General features: G+C 35.1%; 1 protein-coding gene across 2 annotated transcripts in view; it reads left to right on the top strand.

Moving 5' to 3' along the window:
* The window catches only part of CCDC14 (coiled-coil domain containing 14), a 50,423-nt gene extending 30,532 nt beyond the window's left edge, over positions 1-19,891 (top strand). Inside the window, exons 9-13 of one of the 2 annotated variants that reach the window (XM_077118120.1) lie at positions 277-418; positions 12,157-12,239; positions 14,226-14,444; positions 14,518-14,650; positions 18,247-19,890. In XM_077118120.1, the coding sequence (XP_076974235.1) occupies positions 277-418; positions 12,157-12,239; positions 14,226-14,444; positions 14,518-14,650; positions 18,247-19,186 (1,517 nt within the window). In that variant the 3' untranslated portion in view covers positions 19,187-19,890. Of the gene's footprint in view, positions 1-276; positions 419-12,156; positions 12,240-14,225; positions 14,445-14,517; positions 14,651-18,246 lie in introns of both variants that reach the window. The other variant, XM_077118121.1, reaches the window with a different exon arrangement.
* Positions 19,892-26,498: the final 6,607 nt, after the last annotated feature.

A 26,498-nucleotide genomic window follows, 5' to 3' on the forward strand; every position in this document is an offset into this window, starting at 1 on the left:
CTTCTACTAGCCTCTTTAACTAAGAAAATCACTAATATAATAACCTTGTGATTTGAGATTAGTCTTTTACTTTACTAAACTTATATTCTTTATGTTCTTCTGAATAGCAGGTGCAGGAAACAGGAAAGAGAAAATGGGACTTGTATATTGAATTCAAATAATTTAGTTGACTTTATAGCAGATATGTACATATCTATAAAATTTTTATTTTTTAGTAATACAGGCTAATGGTCTTACCCAAAAACAATTTTTACTAATTTGTTCTGCCTTTTATAGGGGATTCAGAAATTCAGAGGTTGATTACAGGAGTGGAAGAGTGCGTATATCTGCTTCCAGCAGTAAGTGTACACACAAATATTGAAGTTGAAATAGCACTGGCCATGCAACCCCTGAGAAGTGAAAATGCTCGGTTACGCAGGTAAGAAATGCTCTTTGAATATTTTCATCTTGTACGCAAAGATGGCCCAAGCCAAAATAAAAGTGCCATGTGGGATATCTAAGACTCCTTAAGGAAAATAGATTTGCTGCCTTAATATGAGTCTACATTTTCTTCTCCGTTTTCCAAAAATTGTCAGCATTCTCTAACTTTTCCCTTGCTTTTTCCTCTCTTGTCATTTGTTTGATAGTGTATAAAACTATCAGTGTATTTGTCAAGTTAGTCTAGGCTATACTTCAGAAAGAAACTCTCACATCTCAGTGGCATAGCACAGCAAAAGTTCATTTCTCCCTCATGTCAACACCAGCATGGATGATTGAAGTGTCTTTTTTTATCCTATGACTCAGGATCTAGGTTCCCCCCATCGTATGAGGTCAGTCTCAAGGTATGTGCACCAGGAAAAATAGAACATGGATTTGGCATGTGAACTCCTACATGCCTTGGCCCAGGAGTAACACATTCAATTCTGCTTTTATTTATTATTTTTTTAATTGTTTTTGGATATAAATTTTTAATATATTCATTCAGCACATATTTACTAAGTCTCCAAAAATTGCCCTTAGGACTGTTCAATACAGTGTGAGGATAAGACAATAAAGAAATGAGCAAAAGCATACAGGATAGTAACAACTGCTAGAAATAAAATTAAATCAGAATGATGTGATAAAGAGTGAATAGGTGGTTAATTTGGATAGTTAAGTTTACCACATACTGAAAAAATGATGTTGCAGTAGAAGCTCTCTTAAAAACTTCAAGTTCACTGAATCATCAGATTGACCCTCACCATAGTCTCAGCAGAATAGACTGACAGATGTACACTGTGTGCTGAATGAATACAGTGTATAAACACGTCTCTAATAGAAACGCCCGAAGATAGTAGGGTCACAAAATCAAGGCTAAAGAGAGTTTCAAGAAGGAAAGTGGTTAACCTTGTCAAATGCATGAGCTATCAAGTAGAAGAAGAACCGTGAACAGACCAGTGAATCTGGAAGTTAGTAAGTGTTATGTACCCACCATGGTCCACTGTCTGTGTCCCAGCTGTGCAAGCCCCAAGACTCAATGGTAAACTCACTAGAGCTAACCAGTTTCTGGCATATTAGTCACTCATAAGATAGCTTAGAATGCTAATTGTTCTTTTTTTTTCCTACTTTAAATTTTATTCTTTGTTTGCTCAGATATAGATAGCTTTGTATTTACTGAAGAATTACATTAAGACCCCAAATCATTTTTTTATTTGTGTCGTTTCCTTTTTAAATTTAATTAATTTATTTACTATAGGCAGTTAGAATAAAAATTACTGTTGTCCTGTGTCTCTATAATAAAAATACTGTATTAAATTGGAGAGATGTTTCTGCTTTATTTTGTAGGCTAAAACAAGGCACATGACCTTAATATAAGGGTCTGGGACTATAATCGTCCCAAACCTCCCATAGGCCCAGGAAGGAAAGGAGACCCTGATATGGGTGAGCACTAGTAGCCTCACCATGCTAAGAGATAGAAAAGCTCATTTAAATTCTTAGATTTTATTTTCTTTTGGCCATCTTAATCTATATTGGGATTATATTCTTAATTTGTTTAGGAAAGACCTCTTTTTTTTTTTAACGTTTTAAATTTTATTGTATAATATAACATATATACAAAGCAAAGAAAGAAAAAAAGCAGTAGTTTTCAAAGCCCTCTTCAACAAGTGGTTACAGGACAGTTCCCAGAATGTGTCATGGGCTACCGTGCCATCATCTCAGATTGGAAGGACCTCATCTTGGAATATAAGAAATTATCCACATATTTTCAGTAATATCTTAACTTTGGATATTTCAGTGGAGACCACAAGGCCACACTTCAGTCCATTTATTAATATACTTCATAGAGAATTGAAGTACATTTGCAAGTGCTTCTGCAATCCAGTTGCATCAGGAATAAGCACTGTACAGTGTAGGAGCTGCATAAACATTTTCAAGAAACTAGGAAACAACAAAATAGGTTTCCTAGTTGGAAAGTAGCTTAAGATACATGGGTATGGAGCCTGCAAAGCCACAAAACCTAGTGAGATCTACTTGCTTAGGATTATTTCTTTGTAGATCATTAGTCTAGATATAAGATAGAGTTGACAGGTTTAGATTCTAATAATAGTGTCTTTAGTCCTGACCTAAGTTAGGATCTCTATAATATTATTAGTTTTCCAAAATTTAGAATAAAGAAGAATATTGGTAATAAATAGCAAGCTCTACTACTAACATTTATTGACCACTAGGCACTATTGTCCTTTATATCTGTCATCTCTTTTAATGCTTACAACAAACCTATGAGATAGGTGTTGTTTTGGTTTGTTAAACACTGCCAGAATGCAATATACCAGAAATGGAATGGCTTTTAAAAGGGAAATTTATTAAGTGACAAGTTTACAGTTCTAAGGCCATAAAATGTCCAAACTAAGGTATCCAGAAAAGGATATGTTGTCTCAAGAAATGCTAGTGTCTATTGCACAGGACATCATGTACTGGCATCTGCTGGTCCTTGTTCCTGGTTGCTTTGCTTCCAGTTTCTGATGCCAGTCATTTCCTCTTTAAGTTTCTGTAGATTTTCACATAGCTCCTCCAGGACACAACTCCTGGGTTCTGGCTTTTTAGTATCTGATGGGAAGGCACATGGCAGCATCTTCCAGACTCTGCATCTCCACATATCCGTTCTAGGATGTTCTCTCTTTTGGCACTCCAAACATCTCCAAAGGTCTGCATCTCTGTTTGCTCTGGCTACTTTCTAGCTTCTGTGGGCTCTTTCAGCTCTATGGCATCTCCTGGGGCTTCTGCATTTCCAAACATCTGTGTCTGCATCTGAAGTTTCTCCAAAATATTTCCCCTTTTAAAGGACTCCAGTAAACTAATCAAGACCCACCTTGAATGGGCAGAATCACATCACCATCCAATCAAAAGTTCACGCCCACAACTGGATGTGACACATCTCCATGGAAACAATCCAATCAAAGTTTCCACCCCACAATATTGCATCAGTATTAAAAGAAACATGGCTGTCCCCTCAAGATTAGATAAGGAAAAAGGACATGGCTTTTCTGGGATACAAAACAACTTCAAAGTGGCAGAGATAACATGTTGGTTTCATTTTCAGATGCAGAAACCATGGCACAAAGAGGTTCTATAATTTGTCTAAGGTCATATAACTAAGAAGTGGTAGAGTCAAGACTCATACCAAGACAATTAAAGTTTAGTGTATAATGATATTAATTTATAGACTTCTACACTGTCTTAAAGCAATTTCTCTCAACTTTACCCTTTCTCTGAGAGATCCTATTATCTTTAATGTTCTTGAGACTGTGGAATACCATTTCAGTTTTCCTGCATTTTCTTTGGGTAGTTCATCATATCATGTTTATTCTGTCCCTACCTTTGTCCCCTTTGTCAGTTTGTTTATTCTGAATGTTATGCAAAGATCTCACCTTCTATAAATTCTTTCATTACATACTTATTTATGCTTCAATATCTAGGTGTATTTTGTGAAACAAAAAAGCAAACTGTAAGCCATTCAGAATAAACAAGTGTTTTGTTTAAAAATAGTTGTTTCCTAAGTAAGCATATCAAACTTAGTCTCAGAATATTGTCTGTTTTAGCATTGTCACCATGCGAAATATCAATGGTTCTTATTTCCATTCCTCAGAATAGTCTTAGAATATCTTAAAACTGCCAGGGGAGCTAATTTATAGGCCACTCAATAAAATGAGATTTAATATTTTATTGTCACTGCCTGTTTTTAAATTTTTAAGAAGATATTAGGTTGGTATTTAACCTAATTCTTCAGACTTGACATTAGAGCTTTTTGGCTCTGTGTCCGTAAAAAGACAAAGATTATATAGTATGCTATTGTTAGTGTTGCTTACTTTACCTTCTAAAAGATGAAATTATTGATAAATGAAGAATTTGTCACATGTACTCCTTTTAGCAGAATGAGGTTTCCAGCAAAAGCATAGGATTTTTTGTGTCACTTCAGTCTTTATTTATAAAGAATCATCCACAACATCCTTTACAAATGAAAATTGGAATGTATAGGCTTAAAGTGTTTTTTATAGTTTTCAATTAAAAATATTTTTTCCTGGGCGGGCAACGGTGGCTCAGTGGCAGAGTTCTTGCCTGCCATGCGAGAGACATGGGTTCGATTCCTGGTGTCTGCCCATATATGTATATATATTTTTGTTTGTTTGTTTGTTTGTTTTTCATATTTGGACATTTAGAAACTGTATTTCTTTTTAGGCAGAAAAATGAACTTTCAGGACTTTTTGGAGTTTATTGCCATCTTGTGGCTTAAAAAAATATAGCTAGATGTATTGTTTCTGACATTTAGGCATTTGAAACTGGACAATTTTTTTTTTTATTCTGTGGGACTCTGGACTTAGTGCTCAACATTTAGCTTCCTTCATGCCCATCCACTAAATGTCTGCAGTGCCCTCATTCAGCGTGATTCCCAGAAGATCCTGCACATTTCCATATTTCTTGGATGGAGTTTGGGGAGGTTTGGTACTACCTTTAGTTAAGAACCGTTAAGCTTGAGTGTGCTTTAATATTTATAGGGCAAGTTAGAATTCATGATCACCGCCTGATTTTAGACTCAGATATGAGATGATTGTGTACCTACATAGAACAAAAAAAAAAACAAAAATGGAAGTGAGAGAAGAGGAGTCAAGGCTGACATTCAGGTTTTTTACTTGATAATTCTTCCAGGTAGGAGCTATTAGAGGAGTAGTAAATATGTTTGTTTTTTATTTCATTTTACTGTTGAGTTAGGAGAAGTAATAGAGCCAGTGAGTTAAAATTTGAAAGTGCTGAGTATATCACTTAGAACATCTGGGGACATGTATATTATGAGTCTGAAGCACAGGAACAAGATCCTGGATAGAAATGTAGACTTGGATCTTATTTATCCAACATATTTATATTGAGCTTTTACTGGACTGGCATTGTTCTAGGCACGGGAGACAATGATTAAAAGCAAATGATTTGGTATCTTTCTACTCACTCTCCCATTATTTGTCTTCCAGTTAAGAAACAAAACACTTTTTTTATAATCGATTGAAAAAAATTATTTTAGTTACAGATTATAAAAGTAAGCCTGAAGTAACTTATAGTGTAGGGAATCAGATCATTGTTTGCCCTGGTGGCAGTGGGTAATGCGAGAGGGACTGGAAGAAGAGATTTCAAAGGGGCATATGGAAACATTTGGAGGTGGTGAATATATTAACTATTTTGATCATGTTAGTGATTTCAAGGGTTGTACCTATGTCAAAACTTATCCAATTGTGCACTTTAATTATATGCAGATTGTTGTATGACAATTATACCTTAATAAAGCTGTTTTAAAATGTTAAAAAAAAAAAAAAACAAGTAATTTGTTATCCACATAAAAGTGGTAAATTCACCAAGAATGTTTAGAATATTAATATAACTAAGGTTGCATTGCTGGGGAATATAACATAATCGTCATGGTTAGGTTCATGTGTCAACTTGGCCAAGTGGTGGTACCTGTTTCTCTTTTTGGGCAAGTGCTGGCCTGTCTGTTGTGATGAGGACATTTCATAGAATTAAATCATGATCATGTCAGCTACATCCACAGCGGATTACATTTGTAATCAGCCAAAGGGGAGTGTTTTCTGCAATGAATAATGCTTATTCTGATCACTGGAAGCCTTTTAAGGAGGATTCAGAAGAGACAGGCTCTTCCTGTCTCGGCTGGTGAGCCTCTCCTGTGGAGTTCGTCTAGACCCTCCATCGGAGTTGTTGGCTTCACAGCCTGCCCTGTGGATTTTGGACTCTACCTTCCCACGGTCATGTAAAACACTTTTATAAATTTTATATTTGCGAGTGTTCCCTGTTGATTCTGTTTCTCTAGAGAACCCTAACTAATACAACATCTTTATATGGAAAGAACAGAAAAAGTGGAACCTATGACAGAAACCTGAGAAAGAGCAGCGAAGGAAGCAGCAGAAAAATTAGTAGAGAGTAACACCACAAAAGCAATGGGAGGAAAGGGTAACAAAACAACAAAGGAAGGGAGGGAAAGAACAAAAAATCATGAAATGAATCACCAGAAATCAATGGGGAATATAAGATCCCAGAAAAATTATGTAAAACAATCAGTACTAAGACATATGCTGGCAAAGGTAGACTAAAAAGAAAAAGCAAATCATATAGGAAGAGAACAATATGCTGGCCTCAACCTTTTCACAGCAATATTATATTCATTGCTAGAGGATCATAGAACAGCATTTACAAAGTTCTCAGTATAAAGTCAACTGTCACATTTTCAGGTATGTAAGAACTTAGGAAATATAGCAACCTTGTACTCCTTTAAAAACGAACAAAAAAAAACCTCTTAAAATGGCAAAGTCCAGCCAACTAAGAGATGAATTTAAATAAAGTGAATAGAGAGGAAGGTGAACTCTGTTTCTACATAGAACTAAAGTTAGACAACTTTGGAATTATGGTCACAGAATAAAAAGTTTAGTAACATTGACAGTATAAATTCCAAGCTCTTAATGTTTTTCGTATCCTATTTCCTTAGTTTTAGGTTATTTAGGAATTAATATTTCTTGAAGTAACTATTTGGCTGAACTGAAGTTCATTATTTGGGTTTCACTTACTTTTCCTTCAATTAAAATCATGTGATCCTAAATCCAACACATAACATTTTTAAATGGATTTGTAAATTATACCATTATTTTAAAATTCTGTTTAGTTTTTTTTAATTTTTGTTTCTATATATGCTGAAAAAAATGTCTGAATGATATCCAGCCTATGTATAATGATTATCTTTTCTATTCAGCATTGTACTTGAGGTACAACTAGTGGAGTAAGGCCAGAAAAGAAATAAAGAAATACAATCCAGGCACATTGGAAGGGAAGATGTAAAACTTATTCACATATGACATGATAGTCTTTGTAGAAAGTTCTATGAAATCTACAAAAAAAAGCTATTAAAATAATAAGTGAGTATGCTGGCTTGAAAATATTACGTACCCCAGAAAAACCATGTTTTAATCCTGATCTCATCGTGTGGGGGCAGCTGTTTCTTTAAATCCTGATTTGGCACTACAGGTTGGAAACTTGATTAGATTATCTACATGGAGCTGTGAGGTACCTAATTAGATAGAGATGTGACTCCACCCATTTGAGGTGGGTCTTGATTCGTTTCCTAGAGTCTTTAAAAGGGGAAACATTTTGGAGAAATCTCAGAAATTACAGAGCTGACAGAAACTTCAAAGCAGAGTTGACATAGATGCCAACACCTGGAGAACAGAGACAGCAAGCCATAAAGTTGGGCATGCACAGCAGCACTTCATCATAAAATGAAAATTGTATAAAGAGATAGGGCTTGAGCAGGTCCTGAAGGCACAAGTAAGTTACATGAGGAAGTGGCCCAAATGCCTATGGCTCTCACTCCTACTTTCTCTTTCCCAGACCAGAATTGTGGCCTATTGGGGAGTTCCTTACAGTCAGTTGACTGAGGAAGAGAAAACTCGGGCCACACTTATAAATGGTTCTGCACAATATGCAGGTACAACCTGGAAGTGGACTGCTGCAACACTACAGCCCCTTTCTGGGATGTTCTTAAAGGATAGTGATGAGGGAAATCCTCCCAGTGGGTGGAACTTGGAGCAGTCCACCTGGCTGTTCACTTTGCTTGAAAGCAGACGGGCCAAAGGTGTGTTCGAATACTGACTCTTGGGCTGTTGATCAGGGACTTGGAAGGAGCATGATTAGAAGATTGGTGACACAGAGGTCTGGGGAAGAAGTATGTAGGTAGACCTTCTAAGCCTCATCTACATTATACCAGGACAATTCTGGCATTTTAACCTCAGGTAATGTCAGCCACCTTTTGATCCATGTTTCAGCCACCCTTCCAAACAAACTGTTAATACCCTAACTCCTCGAGCTATAACATTGAAGGCAAAATTTCTGCTTAGTGGGCCCATATCAATAAATTCAGCTTGATCCAACTGTATATCCCTTCCACCATTATCCTACACCCTTAGTATCCATTCCCACACATATTCCCCTGATTTCTGACTATAGTATTGGAAAACTCATGCAGTTCTTTTCAGAGTATAGTATACCTCTTCATGGGTCACACTTTGTACCTCACTTTTCAGGGCCAGTTGGGACTTTAGTCTAGTTATAGGTCTTAAAGAAAAGAGGGGTCATCAAAAGAATTAGCAGTGTCTTTTAAGCCAACTACATCAGGGAGTTTTGTTACAAATTCATCTGGTGAAACAGAATTAATCGCTCCAGAGGAATGAGGACTGTTTCCCCAAGGGAGGTGGTTACAGGGTTAGCAGGCACTATAGGGTTAATCTGTTCAGGTGGTGGTTGGATGGCAGACTCCTGAGCAGATGGGGAGGCCAGGAAGCTGTTAACTCAAGGCCAGCTGGAGGTTGGAAAGTTCTTTCCTTAGGGCAGGCTGGAGATTGGGTGGCTGTTTCATCAGGACAGACCATTATAGGTCTATTTATCAAAGTCTCAGCAGACTCCAGGGTTTCCATGTCCCATTGCGATTATTATCAAGCCATATTTCCCCATCTCAAGTTTCAGGATCAAATTTTTTTCTAATCAAAGTCCTTACTTTAACAGCAGACACCCTACAAGTTGAGATTTTAGTTTACACTGTAAATCTGCAACTCGCACAGTGGGCTCTGTGTTTCAGAGATCTCAAATCTGTGACCATAAGAAATAAGATTTCCTTTCAGGACACACATGGAAACTTTTGCACACTTTCACGTGGTCCTTAAGTTGTAAATATGAACCTTTCACCTCACCCCTTTCTTATAATGGTATCCAGCATATTTAACAACAATCAGCCAATGTTATCAATACCTCTTAACTCCACAAAACTCCGTTAAGGTATCCAAAACACTCTCACCCAGAGCCTTGCCCCGTGTAAGTATACAAATCAAATGGTGATATTTTGTGTATCTATTGCCAACTCACCCCATGGACTTTCAGTACCATCTTCATTGTTGGAAAGAGTCATTAGTGCCTTTGAGTGTAATCAAAATAGAAAACCACTTGTAAAAACCCATTTTTAAGATTCTTTTTCTCAAGAACTACCCCACTTCTGTGACCAAGCTTCATTATTCAGGGTTCTCTAGAGAAAAGAACCAACAGGAGCTATCTATAAATATGAGATATATAAAGGTGTCTCATGCAACCATTGGAATGCAAGAGTCCAAAATCCATAGGGCAGGCTGTGAAGCTGGCAGTTCCAATGAAGGTTCTGAACGAACTCCACAGGAGAGGCTCTCTGGCTTAGGAAACAGTGAAAATTCTCTCTTCTCCCTTAAAAGTCTTTGACTGATTGGATCAAATCCAAAGATTGAATTAGCTTGTTTCATCAGCCATAGCTGCGCTGCATTCAACTGACTGATAGTTTAATAAACCAACCTTATCAACCAGCCACAAAATAATCCTTTCAGCAACAGTTAGGCCAGTGCTTGCCTGACCAGACATCTGGGCATCATCACTTGGCCAAGTTGACACCAGAACCTAACCACACCTCCTGTCACACACTCGATATACAGTAAGAGGACCTTGGCACTTGCTGTTTTTCTGAAAAATGTCAAAGAGGGCATTCCACTTGGAAGTCTTGATCACGAGTCTGTGCTGCTGCCTTTTTTAGTTCTGCACAATTCATTTTAAAGAGGAAACTTTCAGAAAATCAGAACTGTTTTTTGGTTACAATTTTGAAAGTGTTTGAAGTCTTTTGTCTTCATTAAATTGCAATTGCACAGTAATGCATTCTTGTGAAAGAATTAAACAATAAAGAAAATGTAGAGTGAGAAATGAAAGTTCCCTTTACATATGCAATCTGTTCCCCTCCCCAGAGGAAACCACTGTTAACTCACTGGTGTGTTTCCTTCCAGAAACTTTTATATGAATCTATATGTACACATATGTACACAACTCTATGGACCTTTAAAAATAAATGCACTACTATTAAACCATTCTGTGGCTTGCTTTTTTTCGTTTCATAATGCATCTTGGAAATCTTCCCATGTCAGTATATATGTATATCTCATTTTTTTTATTGCCCATGTATTACTGTTTTATAGTATAGATGATGTACGATAATTCATGTGTCATTTTAAGTTGTGTCCAACTTTCATTAAATATTTTTGTGAACATCCTTGTACATATCTACAAGATTGTAGGTATTTTACACATGCACATTTCTTAGGCTAGATAACATAGGGGTAGAATTATTTTGTCTAAGATTTTGAATATTTTACATTTTGATGGATATGGCTAAATTGCCATCCAAAATATTTTTACCAGTAGACTTCCACCAACTGAGATAATTCATTTCCTCTTAAGTTCACTAACAGAGTGTTACTTCTTTTTATTTTTGTCAATCCAGTGGCCAAAAAATTTTTCATTGTTTTAGGTTTTATAGTTTATATTAGTGAGGCTAGCATTTTTCATATATTTATAGGCCATTTCTATTTCTTTTGTGAGCTGCCTATTTTATCCTTTGTCATATTTTATTACTGGGTTATCTTTCTTAACTCATTTGTTAGGAGCTTTTTAAATGTTATGGACCTTTGTCTGTTTAATATGGGGCAGGTACTTCCTTCCAAGCTGCTAGATCTACAAGTTTCAAATTTTGATGTATTTAAATCCATCATTTTTTCCCCTTGATGTTTGCTGGATTTTGAGTCTTGCCCAGGTATGCCTTTACCACAAAATTCTGTAGATTTCCCCCAATACTTACATAGCTTTGTGAGTTTATTTTTTGTTTGTATGTTTTATATGTAGTACTTTAATCCATCTGGAATTAATATGTGTGAATCGTATGAGGGAGTGTACATCATTTTAGATTCAGAAACAGAAATAAATCATTTAAATACGGAATATTCTCAGGTAAGTAATTCTGGAAAGATAGTAGGAATTTTTTTTTAAGCAATGGCTTCTTAGAAGAAAACATTCTTTTTGTATATTTGTGAAGCGGCTATCTGTTGTTAAGTTCATTGTAGGACAAAATTGCTACTTATGATATCCTCATTATTCAATTAAAGCCATTAACTTTTCCATCTAATACATAATTAGAAACAGATCTGTGTTTCCTGATTTTTTCAATGTGTGACAAACATCAAGCAGATAGGTGTCTTACAGCAGTCCTCCCTGTAGGTATTATGAGTTTATAGTAATGACAGATCTTTTTAAAAGTATATTAAGTACAGTAATAATGATAAAAAGAAGGGCGGCAGAAGAAAGAAGAAAAATAAAAAGAGGATATAAGAAATCAGGGAAATAGAAAAAAAGAGGAAACATTGAAATACAAGGTAAAAAAGGAGAGGAAAAAAGAAAATTAACCTCTTTCTAATGAGGAGAGGTTTTCATGCTGTCCCAGGCGATCTCTTCCTGGGCCTCCCTGTTTCATCTCAGCCTTAGCTGATCCACTTCAGAAAATATCTGTGTACATATCTTTTTGAAATCTATTTCTGTCATTAGAACTATTTTTCATTAATTATCTTACACTCTATAATAGTAGCAGTAATGCGGTTTTGTTTGTTTGATTTTTGTCTTTGGTTTGGGAGAAGAGGTGGAATTTATGCTGTCCTAGTGGGTACCACTGTTTGTTTTCTTTTTTGATAGACTGTCAGATGTATACTATTAAATGGGCTTGGAATTCTTGCATTTATGTTTCTTCATTATTTCCTTAAGGCAATTGAGAATTTTGAACCAGCAACTTAGAGAACGAGAAAGAATTCCAAAGACACCTGGTTCTCTGGAATGCAATCTTAAATGTAGGTAAATTCTTTGTGGCTCTGGAAAATGATGATGAAAGAATTTAGCTTTCTTAATTTTTTTATCTAGGTTTTTTTTTTAATCAACTTTAAAAATAGGATTCATACACTTTTTAAAATTTAAAATAGTGCAGAAACAGAAATAAAAGCTCTGGACCATCAATCCCCAAAATCCAAAAAAAATCTACCCACCCACCCCCTTTAAAAAAAAAAAAAGACTCTATTTCTCTTCAGATATGTTCTTTTCATATAAATGCATTTGTTCACCCTTAGTGAGCGCCTACATTGCCTCCCACTACTAGAACTATATGCTTTTTAAAACTGAAATCACACTGTAGACACTCTTCTGCAGCTTGTATTTATTCACTTAACATAGACATTTTTCAATATCAAAATACATAATTATGCTTTTTTTCACTTTAAGTTCTCTGCTGATAGCTATGTAGGTACTTTCCTCTTTTTTCCCCAATAGATACAATACTGCATATGTCTTTGCATGTTTATAATGAGCATTTCTGTAGGATACATTTATGGCTATAGAATTATTGAGTTAAATGGTATATGCAGTTGCAGTTTTGACAGATTTTGCCAAATTGTCCTTGTGGATCACAATAAAGTGACAGAAAAGAAAAAAACTATAATAGTACTAGAAGAAAAGATGAGAACTTTTTCCTTGTATTCTTGGGACCCTTTCCTACACTTGACAGAAACTTAGTGCTACAAAGGAAAAGGTTGATAAGATATGCCCTCAGAAATTTTTTTCAATTTCTGCACAGCAATATTATAAATACCTTCAAAATGCATCAACAAAATGGGGGAATTTTTTTCTAATATATGATAAAGACTTAATTTTTTTAATATATAAAGATCTCTTACAAAGCATTAAGGAAGCTATAAGAACTCAACAGAACAGCACTTTATAGAAGCATTCATCTTCACCTTCAGCTTAATCTAAGCCAGTTAGACATCTGTTAATTGAACCATTGATTTTTCCACTTCCTGTCTTGGCCCTTTTCTCCTTTCCCCACCAACCTCCACTCTCCCCTGATTTGCCACACTTCAGCTACAATGGTCCGCTTTCAGTGCCTGAAAAAAACTAGTTTTTAGAAGTCTTAAAGCTTTCCTACAAGCTTTCTTCTGTTCTCTTTCTTATCCTTCCACTTTCTTCTCATCCTTTTACCTTATTTTTCCCTATAGAACATTTATTAGTATTTATAATTATTTGTTTGTAGTCAGCTCCATGAGAGTGGGGACCATGTCTATTTTGCTCACCAGTGTATACTCAGATTCTAATACAGTGCTTCATACATGGTAAGCATTCAGTCAAGACTATACTTGTTAAATGAATGGGGCCATATACTTTTATAGCCATTAAAAAGAATGTGGTAAATCTCTGTGCAAGTGGAGAACAATCTTGGGAGAAAAAAAAGGTAGGTTAGAAGTTGTGAATATAGTAAGATTCATTTATGTTTATATATTCACATATAATATGCAAAAGTATTTTCCAGAAAGATATCAAAGTTAATAGTGATTGCCATTGGAGGGAAGAGTGAAAACATGGTAGGAGAGTGATTCTTCACTCAGAATAATTTGCTATATTTGGTGGTGTTTGAAGTTTTTACTTTGTATGTGTATTATTCTTTCATTTTAAAAGGGCCCCCCAATTTTTTTTTTTTTTTTTTAACATGGGCAGGCACTGGGAATCGAACCTGGGTCTTCTGGCATGGCAGGTGAGCATTCTTGCCTGCTGAGCCACCGTGGCCCACCCCCCCAAATTTTTAATGCCCAAAATATTGATTGGAGAAAACAGATATGATTTGTACAATTTAATTTATTAATTTTTAAAGAACAAAACTATTCAAGCTTATAATTTTTTAATATTTAATCAGTAAATTCCAGGCCTTTTGTTTTTAAAAAAACAAATATTTTCTAGGTTGTACTTTTTAAATTGGGTAAATGTTTACTTGATTTGTTTTGTCTTAACAGTGTTTTCTCTTCAGTCATTGAATACATCACTGCAAAATCAATTGCAGGAGTCACTAAAGAGCCAGGAATTGCTACAGAGTAAAAATGAAGAGCTCTTAAAAGTGATTGAAAATCAGAAAGATGAGAATAAAAAATTTGCTAGTATATTTAAAGAGAAAGATGAAACCATACTTGAAAATAAACAGCAATTTGACATTGAGACAACAAGGATGAAAATTGGTATGTATTTGACTGTAGAATGATCACATTTTAAAAAGAAATAAGGAAAATTATTATTTTTTTAATGTTTTAGAATTGGAGGAAGCCTTAGTGAGTGTGAAAAGCTCCCAGTTTAAGTTAGAAGCTGCTGAAAAGGAAAATCAGATATTGGGAATAACATTACGTCAGCGTGATGCTGAGGTGACTCGACTGAGAGAATTAACCAGGTAATACTGAGGTCATTTGACTAACCCATACCTTTTGTCAGATATATTTATAAATTACAAGTGAATTTCAGATCTGCTCTCTTTCCCCTGTCTTTTTCTCTTATTTCATCATTGTTTTGTTAATCTGTAATGATGTTTTTTCCTGTTCCAATTGAGTTAGTTTAGAAATTCTAAACTGAGCAAAATATTTTTTTAAACCCGTGAATCCAGGCAGAGGGCTTTTATGAATTGCCGAAGACTTGTATAGCAAACTGGTTAAGAGCTTTCTGGCTCTGAAGTCAGAGAGACCTGAGATGGAATCCCAGCTCTGCCACTTATTGACTGTATGACTTTGAGCGAGTTTTTTAACCTCTCTAAACCTCAGCTGTGAAGGGAGGACAAGAATAAGGTTGTTAAGAGGGCTAAGGTATAATTCATGAGAAGTTCTTAGCATGGTAAGCCCCCATGCTATGTGATATTAGGTAAGTCATTTAGCCTTTTTGAGCCTCATTTTCTTCATTTCATCTGTAAAATGAGGAAGTTGGCAGCAGTCTCTAACATCCCTTTGTTCCCTCACAGTCAAGATTTTAAACTTATGTCTTTTCTCAAATAAGTTAAATTACTCTCTTAATTTTTATATGATATGCTCTTAGCAAAATTCAGGTTTTTGTTTTGTTTTGTTTTGTATTTTGTATGCTCTATGGTAGGGGTCACATTTCATTCTTTTTCCATGTGACTGTCTCATTATTGCAGCACCATTTAGTAATTTTTTGGGGGTGTGGGAAGAGGGGGGAAGTGCATGGGCCGGGAATTGTACCCTGGTCTCCCACATTGCAGGTGAGAATTCTACCACTAAACTACCCTTGTATCCCCAATGTTCAGTTTTTCCTTAAGGCATTTGCAAAGAATTAGATTTTCAACTGCTTTTTAAAATCCTAGGGAAGAGGTCTACTATTTTCGGCCTGAAGATCATCAGATCTGATCGTGTCCTGATCCCAGGAGCTCATAGTTCCGAAATAAGACAATTCTGAATATAAAACAATCTCTCTTGTATTTCCAATAAGAAGTTCCATTTTGGATTGTAAACTTTTTCCCCCCATTTTGAATTACAAGCCTTGAGGGAAATAGAAGAAATAGCAATATACCACTCCTGCATTCTCTGAAGATTTAGTAACAGCTTCAAAATATTAAATATGCCTATGGATGGCAATTTTGGTTTTGTTCTTTAAAGAATAAAACAAAGCAACAATTTTTGAGTTTAAGGTTATCTAAATTTATTCATGTTGGTGATTTATAGTGTATTTGGTGACAGCCTTTGCAATTCATGCAACACCTCATTGGAAATCCCCCGGTATTACAGCTGTGCTGATTTGACTACTTTAATTTTACTTTTGATATTTGAGGGTGAAGCGGTAACTTCAGACAATAAATTCTTGTGTTTATCTACCCCATCTGTCCTCCCAGTAGATGTAAGTGTACTTAGTCAGATAGGTATATGTTTTTATTATTTATATCTGGAAAAAAAACCTCAATATTTAAGTATTTCTTTTATAAAAAATAAAGAATAAAAATTCCAGTATGCAGTCTGGCCAGATTAATTAGTGAGCCATTATTTATTACAGATTCCTTTAAAGAGATTTTCCTGTGGCATATTCATGTCACAATTATAGCTCATTAGCTTCTTGAAAGAGGTATGAAAAGAAGTGGTAGGAGCCATTGCCTTCTGAAGAGCAATCAGAAATAAAAATACATGTTTAAAATGACTGTAATAAACCAGGTTGGGAAAATTTTTTTTTTGCTTTTGTAGGAAAAAAATGATTCATTCTAAATCCTGTTTAGTATAGAGGTGTCCTTTTAGTATTTTATGTGTGTATAACTACTTATTTTGACAAAAGTAGTATCATCCACATTATTTATGGCCTGCCCCCTTTAATTTAGCCTTATATAATGAACATTTCCCCATTAATAAATATTCTTTACAACATGACCATTAATGGCTATGATGCAGTCATATCATACTTTGTCTAAATCAGTCCCCTGTATTTGAAGATAGACATTGTGTCCATTGATTTTCTATTATGAATGATATCTTTGTAAGTATATCTTTGAATGCAGCTTCTTATGTCTATAAGTAGACACACAGTGAACACAGTGTGGTTCACTTGAATGAAGTGTCCATTGCATGTATATTTTGAATGTGGAGAAATAAATTCTAGCAGGATCCTTTATCAGTAAGATAAATTCCTAAAAATGAAAATTGCTGGGTCAAAGTTTGTGTGATATACGTATCTTTAAGGTTTCTGAAATAAGTTGGCAACACTCCAGAAATTATGCCAGTGTGCACTCCCAATAGCAAGACCTGCCTCTTCAAGCTTCTCTAACAGTGGGTATTATTCTTATTTTAGTTTGTTAATTTGGTAGGAAAAAAAAAATTATGTTTTTAAAATTTGATTTTCTCTGATTGAAAGTTGAACTTCTTAAACATGTTTATTGGCTACTTGTAATTCTTTTTTTGAATTACCTGTTGATGTTCTTATTATCTTTTGTAAATTAGTCTGCCTATCCTTTTCTTAATGATTTGTGAAGCATATATGATTCAATTCGGGTAGACTAAAGTATTGCTAATAAAAGCTGCCATCAAATGAACATGAACACCCACTTAACCTGAAACTATACTAAATACTTTATAACGTATTATTTTATCTTATTTAATCTTCATTGTAAATCTGGAGTGTTGTATCTTCATTTATAGAGTTGAGATTCAGAAAAGTTAAATGACTTGCCCATGATATTAGCTAGTAATGGTGCTAGGATTTGAAGTTCTAACTTATATCACATTTTTCCAGGTAGCTAACTGTTGCTTATATAGTTATGCTGCATTATTATCTCTAACCATCCCCCCCCCCCACTATGTTCACTAGAAGGAAGTGTCTATTACATATATATTTTGAATGAGGAGAAATAACTTCTAGCAGGATCTTTTAACGAATGAGTTGTGTATTTTCCATTTTCTTCTTGAACCTTATGCTATTAATAATAGACTAATTTTCTACTCTTAAGGCTCATTTTGCAATGTTGCTCAAGAATAAAGTATTTTCATGCCTAAAAGAATAAAACAATTTCTGAGCCTCTATTTAGATATAATAATGCTAGATTTGATAAAGTATAAGACCTTTTTTTTTTTTTTTTTTTTTTTTTTTTTTTTTTTAAGGAAAGACAGAGAGAAGGAAGGAAGGATAGAAGGAAGGAAGGAAGGAAGAAAGGGAAACATTTTTTTAAACATTTTCTTGTTTTATTGTATTCTGTTTCTCCGTTTTTGTTACATGGGCTGGGGCCGGGAATCGAACCGAGGTCCTCCGGCATAGCAGGCAAGCACTTTGCCCGCTGAGCCACCGCGGCCCGCCCAGTATAAGACCTTTTATCACTTATTATTTTAATACACTCTCACCAGAGCATGTTCTTTAACTTTGTGCTTTTAATTGGTGGGGTTTTTTTTTTTCCATATTAAAAACCAGATGCTTGTCTCAATTCAGTTTTTCTTAAGATGAAGCATATATAAATATGTGAAAAAAGGATATAAGCCACACTGATTAGTATTACTAAACTCTTCTTAACAGAACTTTACAGAGCAGTATGGCAAAGCTTCTCGCAGATCTTAGTATGGACAGTGCTCCTTGCAAGACTGGGAATAATCTTACCAAATCACTTCTGAACATTTATGAAAAACAATTTCAACATGACCCAACCCCTGCTCACTCTTCCATAATGAGTTACCTAAGTAAGTTAGAAACAAATCATATTTTTGCACATCCAGAACCCCTTACTGCAGATAAAAAGGTGGAAAACATAATGCCGGATAGATCCTATGAAAATATTCTGCCTTCCAAAGACCTTGAATGTTATAGCAACACTAGGAGCATAGAGGAACTATCACCCCCTGGAATTATTTCCACCCTTTCAAAACAGGATTCTGATGAGGAGAGTGAAGCTAAAACTTTATTAGAAGACGAGTGTAATTTGGATGATACAATTTACATCCCTTTTGCTAGAACGTCTAAAAAGAAATCACCGCTGTCTAAGAGAATATCTCCCCAGCCACAGATCAGTGTAGCTACACCACCGCTAGTCCCCAAAGGTGGTCTTGAAAAAGAAAATAAACTGCATATATCCTCTTCAAAAAAGGAAGCAGAAGATGCACCTGAAAAGCTTTCCAGACCAGCTGATACGGAAGACAAACAACTCCTTGAGGAAATCAAGGAAGCAATCGGTAAGATCCCCGCTGCCCCTGAGGATCCAGAGGAGCAGGCTGCATTTCATGGCACCTCAGTTTGTCAAAGCAGCAGCGTTAAAATGAAAGGGAATACTGTCTCCGATGGTAGTTTTTTTTATTCTGACTTGATGTCTGACTGGAGTATCTCTTCTTTTTCAACATTTACTTCTCGTGATGAACAGGACTTCAGAAATGGCCTTGCAGCATTGGATGCCAACATAGCTAGACTCCAGAAATCTTTAAGGACTGGTCTTCTGGAGAAAGGAATTCAGGAGAAGCATAATTGAGTGCTTCTGCTTTTGTATTTTTTTTGTTTGTTTTTTAAGTAACAGATCTAGGCTTTATTGATTGTATATGTTAAGTTTCTTTAGAAAAATATGTTTTATATTGATTATGTGTGAAATAATAAACTGGTGAAAAATAAATTTGTTATTGGAACTTATTGATACTGTAGAGCAAATAAAAAGCAAGACATCTTAAGAAATTGACCTTTACTGAGAAAAGAAAAGTTATATAAATAGTAAAGTTTTATAAGAAACATTTTAATTTAGAATCGTTTAGATTGTTGTATTAATACATACGTGCTGGACTGACGGTGCGGGTCAGAAAATTTCTCTCGTTGTCCTAAAGGCTAATGAGAAGAGTCTCTGAGGACAATTTATTTTATACAAACTTTGGAAATTCTTTTCCCTTTCATAATTTCTGTTTGTGTTTTATGGCATTGTGTTTCTTATATGGGATGATCTATGCTACAGGCTGTGTTGCAGGTGAAATATGTAAACATTTCCTATAAGAGAAAAGGTGCCACTACCTCAGTCTCTTAAAGAACATGAATTGGCTCAAGAAAATATAGATAATATCCTGTTCACATATGGTTTGTTAAAATATGGATACCTTTATTTATCCTGAACGCATATTTAAGGCCTTTAAAAATAAATATCAGACTGATAAAGAAGTACTAACATAATAAGTTTGGTTTAGAAAATGTGTTTTTTTAAAATAAATAAATTAAAACTATTTGCTCTTGTCCTTATTGTATTTGAACATGATGGTGTTTTAAATCTTGGCACTGGTTGTAATTCTGCCTTTCCTGGATCAATTTTTTTTTCCAACACTTTTGATGGGAAAATTCTCTTTTCTATAAATAGTATGAAGTAGTTGATCTCTCTGCCTCTGTATACCAGCACTTCTTTACTCAATATCACCTTCCTCCTTGTAAACAGCCTCATTTTAACTCTTGGAAAACTCTTGGAAAAGTGTTGTGCTGTCACTAACACTTTGTACAAGTCACCTGACTAGTGTAATTTTGTTCAGTACTTAGTCAGGCTTTAGCATTAGAGTGTTCTGCTTGTCCCCAAATCTCCTCCTGCTGGTTTTTTGAGTGTTGCTGCTATAACTTCTGAAGGGTACAGAAACAGTTTTTGACAAGTGTAGATTTTACAGATAGATTTTTTTTAAGTCTAAATATATTAAATAAATTTGAAAATTTTTACAGAAGAACTGTTCATTAACATTTTAAATTTTCTTATTTTTAGTATGCATAAATTAATTCATTGGTTTTTCTTGTTGGGAGGGAATAACCACAACTCTTTATCACATAAGTTCAGAAGTACAAATTACAAAAAATAGAAAATTGTGTTCCTCTGTATACTTCCAAATATTCAACTGTTATTTATATGCAGAAGCTAATTCTTAAAGTGTTTATGATAATACAAGAAGATAGTCCTAATTTGCCCTTAATATAAGATGGCATTCTATGTATAAAGGAAATTCAAACATCCTTGTGGTTTCAATTAATTAGGTAATTCCTTGAGGTCCCTTCACCAGGAGGTTGCTATTTGACATAGGGCATGCACATGACAAAATCGAGACATGAAAGAACTAGGTTAAATTTCAAGGTGGACTATGATGCTGACAAAAGGGATAGTATAAACTGAGTTTCATAGAGGTTTAGTGCAGAAGAAAACCAGGAAATGGTAATGGAAGACCTAAAAGAAAAGACACTTGTTTGGGTCTTGGAATATATATACAGGATAAATATCTGATTTTAAAGGTCCTTTGAATTCAGTGTTTGTCCCATAGAAAGTACCAAAGAAAGTGAGAGTTGAGTGTGGTTTATTAAGGGGATGGCAGGTAGACCAACCTGGCTAACAGAAGTGTCAGGGTGGTGGTGATGTTGATAAATTACACAATTAAATGAGTTGGGGTCAGATTGTGGAATTTCTTGAACTTGAGGCTGGGGAATTTACCCATTAAATAATGTGAAGTCAGTGGAGGGTTTCGATATCTGTTGTGTATGCGCGTGTGTGTGTATAAATTGAGGATCACCAGATGAAATTGGATGTTTTTAAAGATATCATAGAGTGATGGTAATTAAAATGAATTAGAGGAGGGAGAAACTGGAGAGGACATAGAAAGTTGTTGCAGTAGTCTAGACCATAAATTGATAAGCCTTTGGTAATAAAAGTGAAAAAAAAAGACAAAGGGTAGAAGCTTTTTCAATAGGTTTGATATATGCATTGGAAGAGAAGGAAAAATCAAAGATGACTCTAAGACTTCCAACTTGATCAGTTTGGAATGCTGAGCAATGTCTAAAATGAAAAACAAATTTTGAGGCTAAAAGTTCTGTTTTGTCTTGATAAACAGTATTGTAAATGGAGAGTGGGATAAAAAGGAAGAAAGAGATGTGCCCATTCTCAGTAATCCTTTTTAGACCATCACATCCTCAGGAATCAGTAGAACTGTTTCAACATAATCTCAGAAAGACCAATCTGGCCCCAAGTCCCAGATTTATCATAGAGCCTTTTCAAATGACCCAGGGTGTGAAAAGCTTGTTAATTTGAAAATCCCCTAGGTTTGACAGGGTGATCTCAGTATTCCGTGATAGGTATTGGCAGTGACATGGGAAAGAACTATCCTCTAGCATTCTGTTCTACTGGCTTTTCTTGGATCTCTGAAGATAATGTACATGATGTTCATAATGGATTAAGTATTTGTAAATACCAGTGAAGATGAAAGATAAAATCTGATTCTATTTGACCAACTGGTAGAGATCCTAGGGGTAAAATAATAAAACCAAAGAAGTACTGGGTACACGTTCTTCCCTTATTTCTGCCACCCCTGGGGTTTAGTAAATCTTCCAAAAATCTTGACTTTTCACTAATGGTAGCATTCTATTTATGTCAACTGCCTTAAAAGTATAAAGGTCCACTTCAACTACTTGGAAAGTAGGGCAGAAGTGCTCACATTGTGGGGTGATCCCTTCAGCTTCAATTCATTCATTCAGTGAATAAAAGTGCTGATATGTGTCAGATACTATTCTAGGCTCTGAGTTTGTAACAATGAGCAAGACATTCATTTCCTGCCCTAAGGAGATTATATTACAATTGAAGAGATACAATAAACAAAGGAACATACAGTGAAAATTACTATTGAGAAAAATGAAGCAGGGGAAGGAGATAAAGAATGACAAAATTGGCTTAAGTTTTATTAGGCTAAGAGAACCCGTCTCAAAAATTATATATAGGGGTCCAGAATTTGAGCATACCCTAGGTAAAGTTGGATTTTATTCACAAACTGATACCCTGTATCATTTTTAAGTCTATTAACTAGATTTCTTTCTGCTCAGAATTGCTTAAACAGATGGGTTCTAAGACTATACCTTACAAACACTGCAAAACCTCCCATCTTTTTTTGATACTTTAGTATATCACTTGTAGAAAAGTGATTCTTTTATTTAAAGTAGTTGACCTGAGCAGGATGCCCCAGAATGTTCTCAGAGATGGTAAGAGCTTACAGACTTCCAAAGAGCTAGTGAATTGAGTTCTAGAAAGGCCTTAGAAGTTGGATAGATGATTATTTGGTGCAAAATTTATATTTTGGGTAGTGCATTTCCTAATTTAACTTGTATGGTCATTTTAGTTGAACACCATGAGTATATGGAATCTTGAATAGGGCATGAGATTTTCTGGTCTGTCCAGTTAAGTACGATGCCCTGATAAATCCCAGAGTGATTGGGGCAGTGAATAAAGAAGTATTTGCAAAGTCCTCTTGGGGTGATGGGGAGAAAGGAGGAAATATTCCTCCTTTCTGCTATCTTGCAAGCAATGGTGACAACCAAATCAATAGGCCGAGGCTTCGAGCGTGGAGTTCACCCTTATGAAGCATTCCTGCAAAGCCATTAAAATCTAACAAATAAGATACTTATCCTTCCTTTGCATGTATGATTCAAAAAACTTCTGATATGGTGATGTATTAATAATTCTAGCAATCTCAGAACTTAATTTTTTGGAATTGCTGTTTCTCTTGGCATTCTTTATTTAGAAGTTTGAAATCCTCCTGGCATAAAACACTGTGGATAATGTTTGCTTTATTTTTTACAGACATGAACTTTTATAGCTAAAAGGGACCTTATAATCATCTAGTCCAATCTCATTCTCAAATATGGGAATTAAAACCAAAAAAGATTAAAGAAACTTGCCCAAAATCACATAGCTAGCATATTAAACCAGATATTGTGATTCTCAGTTCATTATACTGTCTCCCCGATGTCAGCTAAATTTCATGACCACTTGAATCCTTGGGGCCCCAAATCTGTCACCATAATCCAGCTCTGTGTCATTCTATCTCTATTAACATGGTCTTATAACAGCGAATTACTTCTGGGATTTGTTGTGAGGATAAATAAGTAATCTGTGTACACATATAAAAATGCTTATAAACTATAAGCACTGAACAGGTAATCATTATTCATTGAATATGGCCAATTCAATCAGAAGTCATTATTTAAACTTGTTTTTAAAGTAGATGGAGAAAGTTATGTAGGATTTCTCACTATCAACACTGATAATTACATCGCTTTCTGACATTTCCTGCTCAGCCATGAGGTAGGAGGGCTAGTTTCTCCATTGAAATCTCAAGGAGACACACAGACATATCAAAAACTATTCAGAAGGAACACTTGGTCCCCTTCGGAGCTGGAGATTTAAACATTGTTCAACTCTATAGCAAGGAACGTGGTCAGCTACTCAGTATGAAACATACAGCCAAGATACATATTTTCACCCCACCATCCTTTCCAGATCATTCTGCTCTTGGCTGTGAGCTCTGAGCCCAGAGCTAGAGCAGGAGCCCAGAATCAAATATTTTAAAAGTCAGCAGATCCAAAACAAGCAGAACGGTCAGACCCTCTTGGAGGGTAGTAGTTTGTTTGTGGTCTGGCAAGAAGAAAGGAGTAAAGGGAAAAGAATTTTCAAATCCAGAGTCTCAGTGGCGAGAGAGAAAACCCAGAGACTTAGGGGATGGGCAGAAAATTGTACTTTTTTATTTTTACTTTTTATTTTTCAGTCAGTCAATACAATCAGACTTGCTGTCTTAGAAAAGGAAGATGGATTGGTGGAAGATGAAGCAGAAACTAGAGCAAGAAAATAAATATTTGAAAATAAAAAAATATTTCAAATATTTATTTTCTTCATCATTTAGAATAGTGAGCTATATTCTACCACCCCATGCTTCCTCCTGCCACAAAATTAATCATTTTTTCTTTTCACCAGAGAGTCCGACATTTTCACCACCTCTTCTCTCCTCCCATTCCTACCAGTCTGAAAATCTGTCGTCCATATTTATATTAGCAGTGGAATGACTGACACATAAAGCAACACCTCTCAAACTCCAATTTACCCAGAAAGAGAGTTTAAACTGTAGTTTTTGTATCTTGACCAAAGAGAGGGAAGTTTGAGAAAAGACTGTGATGTTACCGATGAGTATAAGACATTACTTAAATAGGCAATGATATTTTAAAAGAAACATGGTACATTAGAAGAGCAAGAGCACTGGACTGGAAATCAAGTGACCTAGTAACTGTCTTAATGTGCTATATGATCTTCATTTAACATTAATTAGCTCTCTACTATGGGCCATATCCTGGGCATTCAAAAACAGACGGTGTGTACCTTTGTAGGGCTCAGAGCCTGATGACCTGCAAAATGAGGAGAAACAATTTCAAAGAGTCCCTCGAGTTCTCAGTGCTAAATTTTCCAAGGAGAAGGCTCCCAACACCAAAAGAACTAGCACACACAGCTCTTATCTACACTCCCATTATTTAGTATTTAGTATCATTTAGAATTTCAGCTTGGATTGCTGCTTTTTTCCTCTTTCCTCCTTTAATACTCATATCTTGTGTGTCCTCCATGTTCATTTCTCTTATGGCTGATGTTACTTTCAAAGAGTATCTTTCGGTGATAACCCTCTGGGAACTTGAATATTTTTTATCATATCCTCGCATTTAAATGATAGTTTAGCTTGAACTTCAATGTGAAGATAGTAGTATAAAGTTCCCATCTCCCCTTTATTTTATAAAAATCATCAAAATCCATAAGAATGCAAATTCTATTTTGGGGAAAACCAAGTTTGATGGTCAGTTTTATGTACAACTTGGTTAGACTATAGTATGTAGTTCATTAAACCCTAATGAAGGTGTTGCTGTGAGGGTATTTTGAAGATGTGGTGAACATCTACTCTCTGTTGGTTATAAATAAAGGTGATTACTATCCTTGATAATCTAGGTAGACCCTATCCCCTGAATAAGCAGAAACACCTTAAGGGAAAAATTGAGGTTTTCCTGAAGAAGAAGATATTCTGCCTCAAAACTGCAGCATCCACCCCCTCCCCCCCGTCTGCTGGTCTTCCCTACAGATTTTGGACTCTTGTCAGTTTCCACAATCACATAAGCCAATTTCTTGAAATAAAAGTGTGTGTGTCCTAATAATTCTGTTTCTCTAGAGAACCCTGATTGTTTTTTTTTAATTTATTTTTTATTAATTAAAAAAACTTAACAAACAGAACATTAAGATATTCCATTCTACATATACAATCAGTAATTCTTAATATCATCACATAGTTGCATATTCATCATTTCTAGAACATTTGCATCGATTTAGAAAAAAATAAAAAAGACAACAGAAAAAGAAATAATACGATAACAGAAAAAAAAGATTATACATGCCATACCACTTACCCCTCGCTTTCATTTACCACTAGCACTTAAAACTAAATTTATTTTTAACATTTGTTCCCCCTATTATTTATTTATTTATTTGTTTGTTTATTTTTTATTAATTAAAAAAATAAATAAACACAACATTTAGAAATCATTCCATTCTACATATGCAATCAGTAATTCTTAATATCATCACATAGATGTATGATCATCATTTCTTAGTATATTTGCATCGATTTAGGAAAAGAACTAGCAAAACAACAGAAAAAGATATAGAATGATAATATAGAGAAAAAAATAAAAATAATAATAAAAATAAAAAATATATATATAAAAACACAAACAAACAAAAACTATAGCTCAGATGCAGCTTCATTCAGTGTTTTAACAAAATTACATTACAGTTAGGTGGTATTACGCTGTCCATTTTTGAGTTTTTGTATCTAGTCCTGTTGCACAGTCTGTATCCCTTCAGCTCCAATCACCCATTATCTTACCCTGTTTCTGACTCCTGCTGGTCTCTTAACATCATCACATAGATGCATGATCATCGTTTCTTAGTACATTTGCATCGGTTTAGAAGAACTAGCAACACAACCGAA

This window comes from Tamandua tetradactyla, chromosome 10 (genome assembly GCF_023851605.1).
Source record: "Tamandua tetradactyla isolate mTamTet1 chromosome 10, mTamTet1.pri, whole genome shotgun sequence".
NCBI lineage: Eukaryota > Metazoa > Chordata > Mammalia > Pilosa > Myrmecophagidae > Tamandua > Tamandua tetradactyla.